Here is a 10,755-nt window from a genome sequence, read left to right on the forward strand (position 1 = left end):
CTCTCTCTCTCTCTCTCTCTGCCCGATTGAAATCGATTTCGATATATAACGTAACGTGCAAAAGATAAATGGAGTTCGCCGAGTTCTAACGCGCCGTTTAACAACGGCCGGTCCTCGCCTAGACTAGATTTGGTACCACGACCAGGGTGTAAGTGGATCGAGTAAAGTATCACAGCTGGCCCCCGCTGTAATATCCAAATGAAAAATAAATGAGGGATTGGGGGGGCCTTAAAAGAGTCGTGCATTCGCCCCGACTCCGTTCCCGGCTCGGAACCGATTTCTTATACGTTACCCGTCTCATTACTTTATTGATAAGTCATCTATGAAACGTAGAAAAAATTATACAAATAGCGGCTATCTAAGATCTCGGGGTTCCCCGGGAACGGAGCCGGTCCGATGGGACTCCCTTTTTTTTGCGCGTATTTATATTCAAGTATGTATAACCGTTATTATTAATAATAATATTAATTATACTCTATTTTTAAATATCATTAATATTATCATTATTATTAACTCGCACGCTAAGGTAATCGCTGTGACGGTGCGTGAAACGTTACAGAAAATTGTATTCGTCAATTTCCCGCGGGGAGAAGAGAGTGCCAGCGAAGCAAAAGCGTTTTCCTTATAACGAAATTAGTTTTATAGTTGTACGACTTTGAGATACCTATGGTCTACAAGTTGTAAAGTAAGACGCGCGTATCGAGGAATGTAAGAGGAGTCCAATATATCGGCGTGACGAATCTCTGAGACGACTCACGCGCATCGTATTTTGTATTTGTATTGCACCGGCACAGCAAATTACTTCTATTATATCGAGAAAAGCGTGTCGAGATCGCACGAGGCTTCGTCATATTTTTCTCTCGAGATTCTACTTTATACACGAAAATTATAATCACAGTTCGAGTCACCCCGCACACCTCCGGATCGTCGCGCTCGGTGAAAACTGGCGTGCCCTCCGCCGCTCGTGACGATTTAGACTTACAAACTCGTGGAACGGTCGAATCTAAACCCCTCGCACAACAAAGTCTATTTTATTATATATATTTCAAGTAGCTAGAAATCAATACATAAGGTTTCCGAGTCACGGAACTCGATAACGATGTAGAAAACGCTAGTACGAAATTTCCTAATAATCATAGATCGTCGTACGCCGCGCAATGTATATTCTTTGTCAATACCCAATGGCGAAGTAGACGTGGAACGAACGGAGAAAACGCGCGTAGACACAAGTGGTCAACCGCAATATGACAGTTCTATTTAATTCATTTAAAAAGATTTGAGTTATTATATTGAACAGACGCGCCTTTTCAACGCACTTTTACGACGAATCGTCGGTAACATCGGCGGTCTTGCTTTTCTTTAAATTATATATTTACCGATGTAATAGGGGAACGGTACAAGATAGACTTTAACGAGATATAACATTGGCAACCCAAAGATACGTTAGCTATTCGATACCTGAGATTTTCACGACGTTTTGGAAAGAGTCTGATATGAGGAATCACACGAGGAATTTGGATTCCGCGTGTGTGAATATTGAAGCCTCGCACGAACGCGGTGCCATAATGTTGAAATCTCTTAAAATATTTCCTATCTCTGACTCTTCTTCCGTTTCTATCGCTCGAAGAATGCAGCTCTCCTCATATGTGTTCACATATCGTTATGTAAATAGTACAACCGAAATCCCGTATAATATATCGCTCTGTGTACGCGCGCGTGTGTATGTGTGTGTGTGCGCGTGTGCGCGTATACGTGCTGTGTTCCGTAAAGTTGCGACATGTTCAATGTATCGTCGGTAATAATTGGAAAGTAACGTTACATCATTCACCGTGAATCATTGTTGAATATGATTCATATGAATTGTCATTATTTTAAAATGGACGTTCATATCTATCGAACTAAGTAGATTTCAAACAACTGTTAGGAAAGTTATATATACAGCCGAGTCCCGCGTGACATTTCGGCATCTCGTAAACTCCCGTTTGTAATTTCCTTAAATGCTTGGCTACTTATCAATGTCCCACGGCGAAGAGCGTGTCTTCGAGCAAACAAAACGTACGAATTTATGGACCGTCGTTTATCGCATAAACGTTCCCTAGAAACTTATTCGTCTCCACCGCCAGCATCCGTCTCGCAGTCGCAAGAGCCGTTAACTTCCACAACTTCCGGCGCATCTTCGATTGTTGTGCCGTTGTCCGCGTTACTCGCCGCGACGTCTATCCTCTCTTCGGACCGCTCCTCGATGGTTTCGAGAAGTTCCTCCTCGACCTCCTCTCCCCCCTCAAACTTGTCGACGATCGACTCGTCCTCCGCGACTCCCGCGGGATCCCGTATCGTTTCCTCGCTCTTCTCCTGGTCGTGTAACGCCGTTATTACCCTCTGCTCGATCGTGAGCTGTCTCACGGCGTTCTCTAAATTATCCCTAAGAATATTCGCATCGTTCTCGCTCTCCTGCCACGTGAAGGGCATAAAGATCATTCGAACGAGTTGGTAAAGCCGTGTAAAACCCAGCTTCTTGTACAAGCTTTGGCTAGCTTCGTTTTCTGGACGTATAACTACAAACGGATAATATCCTTTCTCGGTTACGCGTTTTGTCAGGTACCTAAAAATTTCATACACAAACTGTTTCACATATTTCAATTTCCTCGGCGTGTGCGTAACGATATCATTTAATCAGCGTGGATGAGTACATTCACGCAAATAAAGAGATGCAACTACGGCTATCCGGTCAAGCGTACTTATTATCCCTACACGGAGAGACCGATACGGTTACCACATGTCTAATTAGGGTTGGCACAGCCCCAATAAATAGTAATATTCGGGACAGCTATATCTGTGGTTGTTATACCCACATTGGTATGATGAGCAGTGGAGACAACTATATGCGTTTTGTCCAGCAAACTTAGTGAATGTTGCGACTATTTACGCGGCAACATTGTCACTTGAGTTAATTCTGCCTTAGCCGGTCTTTCCGCGTAGTCACAAACATTGTGTAAGCGCTATTAAAGCCGTTCCCTACCTTGCTAACTTCGTCCCATACCCCTTCCTACGATATTCCGGCTTGGTCTGCATGGAGAACATAGCCCCGTAATAGGACTGAACCATCCAGGCGGCCAAGCTACCCTTCGCGAACACTCCCGCCGCGGGTAGAGTCCTGATAAGTCGAAGGAAAAGCTCGTGGCATTCCATGTCGTTCGCCGGGTACAACTCGTGGATCCCCTCGGCGTGCTCGGCCTTCAGAGGCCGCACCTGGACGTCAGGGTCGGACTTCTCGTCCTCTAGGCTCTCCCCCTCTTGCTCAATGTACTCGCACGCGCAGACATCGCCCACCACCGTCTCGATGGTGCCGGTACCTTCGTAAAGACGCGTTAATTCCTCGGCAATATCGTAGTGAACGAAATTAATGTACAAAGGTCTCGACCAGTCTATCAGAATGTCCTCCTCTCGGAGAAGGCGAAGCAGTTCCAGCCGGTTGTTCGGGCAGAAGACGCCGACGCTCTCGTACACCAAACCGTGTGGCTGAAAGCATGACGGGAGACGCGATTAGTCCGTGGCGCAGGGAAATAGAGGCTTTATACGCGAACGATAACACTGGGAGATCGTAAAGTCTTTACGATCTATTTACCGCTTGCTGTCATAATTTACACGCGGCTTTCTCTAGGATCTGCAAGAGCTTGGGAATAGATTAGACACTTTGATGCGCGCCAGCGTTTCGTATTAAACGCTAAACGATGAAATTACAGTCCGACGTTTACGGTTCAATTTGCGTTTACGCGCGGTGTCGAAAAACACTTGTACGGAATAATCGCCTGACGCGCCGAGTATACGAATGGTACGGATTAGCGCGGCTGGTGCTAAATGTCAAAGGACACAGCGCGGTTCTTGGCGCGGTTGAAGCTCGAGAGGGAACATTATACGTTACGCGAAACTAATAATCAACGGTCAGTGAAGTTATGGTACTGCGGGGGTGGTAATTAACTAAAAAGCGTGGACAAAATCATCTCGGAAGGAATCGAGAAGCTGGGGCGAGTCGCGATTCGTGTCAGCGACGGCAACGGAGGGAGCAAAGGGGAAGGCGAAATTCTGGCGGACGGCCAAGTTTATGGGATGTGGGCCAACACACTCTTGCACCCTGCACTGTGAGAAATGGCGCGGCCGCAAGCGCACGATAATGAATTTTCGGTGCCTCAGTGGCAAGGCCACTTTTTCCATCGACTTTTTGGCATTGTTTCCCGAATTAACGATTCGACAGTCAGTGCTGCGGCGATTGAATTGCTTCTTAATCGAGACGGCTCGCTTTCCTCTAATGACTCGCCGCGTATATTTCGCGATACAAAGAGACACGATGTACAGGCAACACGTACGAAATAAATCGAATTAATTTTAGGCGGACAACTTTTTCAAAGTACGAGAATGTAATTAAGACAGTAAGTGGGAAACGCTATCTCAGGCGAAATACTATTAGAAAATCAGAACTTTTGTTCAAGATTGCATTAAATAAACTTCCTTCTCCCTCGAATTAAATTTATACTTACAGATAATGTCATTCCGGGAAAATGTAAGCAGATTGCGTCCTCGGGCCAATCGTTAGCCACGTAGAAATGGAATTCCCAGACTCTGTCTCGCATATAAGTTAACACGGTTTGTTGAAACTGCAAGAAGTTCATAATGTTAATGAAACATTCCTCTCTTAATTAAATAACGTAAATTATTATATATTATAAAATGTAATTAACATGGGTTAAATCTATTCTTCGTGAAATATGACGTTGAGAGCGAACATTTACATCGAAATGAGTAGGAGAGCATTTATATTCGCGCGCGTCAGCTTTAGCATGGACGCTGTGTGAAATGAAAGGGTATGTTTTTGAGAAAGTTGAAACACATACAGACAGAGGAGGGGGGGGGATGAAAGAAAGAAGATAAGAGAGAATCTAGTCAAAGGCAATGCCCGGTCCGTTGAACCTTAAGATAACCATTCAGTCCGCGCCACTCTTAATATTCTTTTATACATAGTTTCCTTTCATTCCTAACGTGATATATAAAATGTGTATAAAAAAAAATTTTATCCATCTTATACACCGATAGAAAAATATGTAGTATTTGAAGCTATAATCGTGTGCTAAAATAATTATAGTCAGGACTTTTATAGCAATTATTAGTATGATATTAGTAATAGCAACCATATAGACGTGCAGTGATGCCAATTATTTAACAAATTTACCATAAAATATAAGTCAGAAAAAAACCAGTCGTTTACAAATGTGTTAATTGAATTGGGCGGTGCAACTGCACCGTTTGAAATAAACGCTAAACGCACACACTTCGTATTTCTGTCGCGTCGAAGAGTTCCTCAATTGGGTATAATCGGATGAAAATAACGAGCGAAACGAAGCGTACGTAAATTTCACCCAAGAATAGCATAATAGCGCGCAAGTAGTCGAGTTAACAGTTTCAGAGATAAGACGGATCGATGAAAGTAATTGCACTTTTGCACGACAGCTCGCTTTTGACTTTCCAAATTATTGAGTTGACGTCAAGACGAATAATTGTATCGCCGTATTTTTACGCGGATTACAAGAGTCGCGTGTGAAGTCTCTCTCTCGCGAGTATCGTCCGCGAAAATAAAATCCGTTGAGATTATTATTCAATAAGTAAGAACAACGTATGTGAAATATTTAGAAATTGCAATCTGACGTGCTCAAAGAAAGCTCGTACGGACCATAAAATTTTGATTATTACCCAATCGCGTGACATGTGCGGGCCATCGATCAGACTGCATATATGGCGCGCGCATTCTAACAATAAGTAATGCTCATATTTAAATCATTTCGAGAACCGTAAACAAAACCGCGATGGTTAACAGTACACGGTAAACACGGTGCGGACAATTGCACGCCGGTCATTACTTCATGCATCGTATTTTCTGTGCAGACGATGCGAAAGGATACGCGGTACAGGCTGACTCGTATCTCAAAGCCGAGCCAGTTTCGAAGCTGACAATTAGCGACAATTTTATCACCCTCGATATCTCGTGTCATTAATTCACGGTACTCCGGTACCGTGTATCCCCCGCGTTGCCCCGGCGCGATCGCGTACCGAATCGTTACAACGGACACACAAATGCCCCAACCCCTTTTTCGTTGGCGTTGGCACACTTGCAACTTAGAATATTGCCTCGATTTCCATCTCATCGATATGTCATCTTCCCCGTGCCTCCCCGGTACCGGCTCGCGCTTTATTCGCATACGCTTCCTCAGAATTGTTAAAGCGGATGCCTCCGGATATACATACATGTCCCGCTTTACGGGCCTCGCGTGCCGTCGTTGAAACGTGCGGCGACGATTGCACGCGTTCGATATGCATACGGATTTATGAGAACCGCGCCGCTTTGATAACTGCGAGAGAAAGAGCGAGAGGGGGAGAGAGAGAGAGACAGAGAGTGATACTGGAAGAATGAACGGCGCGCTGTGCCGTACACCATTAGATCGAGCCCGGCACGAAAATGATTGTGCGCAGGCCCTGCAGTTTATCCCGGAATAAACCGCAGACACTGGTTCCTACAACGTAACGCCGCGGAAAGGCATTCCGGGGGTCAAGGTCGCGCGTATCCTGACGCACACGTAATGCCATTGCTTTTTCGTCGCCGCGGCGCACGTATAAGGGCAATCGATGCACTTTGCATGCAACGTATCGTCAAAGTCCGCCGATGATTGATCGGCGGCAACGATACAGCGTCCGGCGCGCGGCGATGCCGATCGCGCGTCTCCCTTCGGCCCCTTCATCCCCGCCTGGCCGTGCATCGAAGTCCTCGATCGCTTTCGCCCACCCACATACTTCTCGCGCTTGTTTTTCTATAAATAATTTGCCAGGCGGACCGCGATTGATTCCCGTCGACTGGCTCGGTCTAATCCGCGCTGCCTCCCCGCGAGAGACGCGCCGCCGCCGGCGGCGGCGGCGGCGGTGGAAAAGCCACGAGACAGCCCCTTCAATTGAACAATATCTCTTTGTGGCGCGGCTGGTACTCTCGCGATGATTGAAAAGCGTACGCGACCTTTCACGTTGAAAACAAGCGTGCCCCTCTCTCCGCGGGACGAAAATACCGAGGGTTTTAGCGTGACCATTTATATAATCGAATCAATAAATTGATAATACGAGCCCATCGTCTTCCCCCCCCCGGCGGCGCGCGACGCCGCGCGGCTTTTACCGAAATGCGATTTCAGTTTCGACGATAACGTTAAGGTCGCGGAAACGCCGTTGTGTGCGCTCGCAATTATTAGCATCGACGTGACGCCGCGGATTTCCTCTTGGAGTAACGCCGGGCGGCGTAACCCCGTGCTTAAAGGGAAATCGCGGATGCCGCGGTAGTCGCGAGCGAGGTCACGAGATCGGCACTGCGGCGGCTCGCGAACAATACGCGACGACGACGACGTGTGCGAGCAGGCGACCCTGGCCTTGATTCCAGCACACCTTGCACGGCGATTTTTCGATTAAGGGTAGCGTGGTCGCGCGTCATAACGTTGATCCCTCCCCGACAACGGGACCGAGCAAAGTTTGTCGAGCAAGGGGGTGACCACTTGATGTAATCGCGGGTCAGTGTCTCCGAAATCATTATGAAATCCTTACGAAATCCCCGTGTAATCGGTTCGTCTTCATTTTTCTCACTTTCCTCACCAAGTTTCCTCACTTGTTAGACAATAAACATTATTGTAGTGTATTGCTCTTTAGCCGCGACAGGATGTTAGGGCCAGTTTCACAAACTTCGGTGAACTGTTAACTAGAGCTCAGTCGGCTCCCTATCTTTTTCCATTTTATTATTTAAGAAGAGACAGAGGATCAATTAACCCTCGGTTGGCAGTTAACCGATGTTTGTGAAACCGGCCCTTAGTGTCTAAATATTTACTGATTTAAATTTATTGCGACAAATATTACCTCAGCCAGGGTTTGGACTCCCTCTCGGGCGTCTCAATCAATTCGACCACCGGGGAGGCATGTGGAAATATTCATCGCAATAAACAGTGTTGATTCCAGAATGCCACATATCGTAACGGTATATTATAGACGAGAACTGCGAATTATTGTTTTCACCACATCAGCTACGACATTCGCTTTCACGATTTAATATAATTGTGTGACGCTGATATTTACGGCGAGGCATGTTAAAAATAAAAAAAGGCGAAGTAAAGTTGAAAAAAGCATATACAATTATTCTTATCTGTCCGTTAATTATATATGCTCTTTATAGTTTCACATATCGTATAGACAAAGGTTAAACGCACACATATCACTAAGTTTTTCCTTGAAACAAAAAAATTGCTGCTCTCTTGTTGCTAAAATAACAAGCGGAAATTTGTTTGGTAAACTAAGCGTTTATTACGTTATGTTGAATAGCAAGAAATTTAAGATACCGCACAACGATCGGCACAAGAGGCAATCGAAACCGTTTGCGCGTCTCTTAAATAAATATATAGACATTTACATACGGTCAGCGAGTAAAAACTTTCACAAGTATCCGCACGTGTGCTCGATGTCGTAACATCGCCCTGCCTGAAATAATTCTACAAAATTCTACAAAAAAAACATTAAATACAACTGCCAGAATCTACGAAATTCTACGTAAATTTTAAAAGTGTTATAAAAATCAACACGAAAATGCTAGAATTGGAACACTTGTTAATTTTTGTAACATTCTACAAGCACGCAGACGTTTTAATTCTTTAAGACTTTGTTTCTCAAAATTTTTTTAACTAGCAAAGTTTTGTACTAATTTTCACAAAATTGTACATTTTCATGAAACGCCGCTTGCAATAATTTCTCGATTTGAGAACGTCGTAAGTTGTGGTACGACTTCGCGGATATTTTTACAAGGAAATAAATGTTCCAACGAAGATACAAGAATTTCTACAAATTTCTATTTCGAGCCAAGTTTTTGTAGTCACTTGTAGAAATTTTTTCCGCCAGGGCGGCATGTCATTTTTACGGAAAATACGCGGGTATGCCACGTGACGCGTGCGGCGCGCATAACTCTCTGATCGTCACGACCGTAATACCGGCACTCGGAGGCAACCTAGGGGCTTGGACATCGTTTCCTTCGTGACAGTAACCTTATCCTATCAATGAGCGAGATTGATCCCTCGAGAGCGCGCGCGCCGACCTATTCCGTGATCACGACTTTTCGCGAACTTTGCGTCGAATAAAATGCCAAAAAAAAATCGCGAGACGATAAATCCAGTCCCGATCTGACCACGTGTTACTCCCGCCTCCCCCTGCACCCCCACCCACCCCTCCCCTCCTCGACCCTCTCGATTACGTGTTTTCTTTATAGAACTTTACGTTTTATCGTGAACTGGAAGTTTGCTAAATATACGTTCTCACGGTGTGCGCTGAGTTATATCGATTCCGAGACATTGTTGTTACATCGAGTAAAACGGCGAGACGGCGGGTGCATGGGGCGCGGAAACCAGGAGCGTTTATTACAAAGGTTGCAAAATAATGGGTCTGATATTAGTCTGGCTCTCTCGCGTGCTGCGAATTCGTGTCGCTTTCTCTGCGGCTTTAATTGCATTATTGATCGGCAAAATAATCGCCGGTGCAACTTATTGTTCGAAACGGAGACTGAGGTCGTTCACAGAAGGGGGCTAATTTGTACGCCGAATGGAATAATTAACCGGCATTGGGGACAACGTTCTCTCCTTCCTTCCTTCCTTCCTTCTCGCGGACGTGAGAAAATTCAGTTGCCGTCAATCGTCCGAAATGATCTTCGAAAGTGCGTAAGTGACGATAAAACGATAGAAAAATTAACGGTCGGTTAACTTTAAGATTGAGGTCAGATCGTATCGATTTCAAATGACAATTTGGGAAAATGCGTAATGAATTTTTGTGAAGATAAACAAACGTAACGCAACGTCGACAAATATTATTCACAGCTGTGTATACAAATAAAGCCACCTGTAATTTAAAAAAATAACTTTTACCGCACATCTTCGACGTATTTTTTTCATTAGGTATCGCTCCCTTTTCAGTTGTATCATTAGAGTTCAGGGATTCTATATATATTTCCCCTATGCCACTCTCATCCTCTTCGTCGGGAACTTTTACTCTTCCGTAATACTTTTTCTGCTTTCATCAACATCAAATTAGAAGCTGACGGCGCTTTATAGCCTCCGTATTGAGCATGTTGGTAATTTATAAGATAATAGTGTCAGGCGAGCGAAGAGACGTGTAATATTCTAAATCTAAATATAGAACCGGTCCTCAGCAAACATATTTCTCAATAATTTTCCCTATCGCTATCTGTTATCGTGGAGACATAGGCGCGCACCGTGCACGCGTGGCAAAAGAAAAATCGGAATGAGGAAAAGACATTTATATTACTAGCTGCCGTGAAAGGTGAACAGTGGCATGCGGTATAATATAGCACGTACCTTCAACGACTCAGGCAAGTACCCCGTAAGAAAATCTAAGAGCTTAGATAATTCCTCTTCAGCTAGTAGACGAAAATTCCGACCTCGTTCTACCGCTTCGGGGCACTCCATGCTGAAACTAATTACCGAAAGATTACTGGCGTAAATGGCACGTAAACTTCCGAGTCTCCTTATAAACGCCGGCCTCGGGAACAAAACTCCGATTATCTCGAGATTAATCGAAAGAGAGAGGAGAGGGAGAGAGAGAGAGAGAGAGAGAGAGAGAGAGAGAGAGAGAGAGAGAGAGAGAGAGAGAGAGAGAGAGAGAGAGAGAGAGAGACAGAGAGAGAGA

The 10,755-nt window shown here is 44.9% G+C and overlaps 1 protein-coding gene across 4 annotated transcripts in view; it reads right to left on the reverse strand.

The window, feature by feature from the left end:
• Positions 1-1,025: 1,025 nt before the first annotated feature.
• The window catches only part of LOC105566396, a 12,476-nt gene continuing 2,746 nt past the window's right edge, over positions 1,026-10,755 (reverse strand). For 3 of the 4 annotated variants that reach the window (XM_012020352.1, XM_012020351.1, XM_012020350.1), the window contains exons 2-5: positions 10,425-10,542; positions 4,536-4,652; positions 3,020-3,519; positions 1,026-2,602 (exon numbers count right to left, since the gene is read on the reverse strand). In XM_012020352.1, coding sequence (XP_011875742.1) covers positions 2,104-2,602; positions 3,020-3,519; positions 4,536-4,652; positions 10,425-10,535 — 1,227 coding nt within the window. In that variant the 5' untranslated portion in view covers positions 10,536-10,542 and the 3' untranslated portion in view covers positions 1,026-2,103. Of the gene's footprint in view, positions 2,603-3,019; positions 3,520-4,535; positions 4,653-9,974; positions 10,543-10,755 lie in introns of all 4 variants that reach the window. The other variant, XM_012020353.1, reaches the window with a different exon arrangement.

Source organism: Vollenhovia emeryi, unplaced genomic scaffold (assembly GCF_000949405.1).
Source record: "Vollenhovia emeryi isolate VEMERY1.0 unplaced genomic scaffold, V.emery_V1.0 DF939145.1, whole genome shotgun sequence".
Taxonomy (NCBI): domain Eukaryota; kingdom Metazoa; phylum Arthropoda; class Insecta; order Hymenoptera; family Formicidae; genus Vollenhovia; species Vollenhovia emeryi.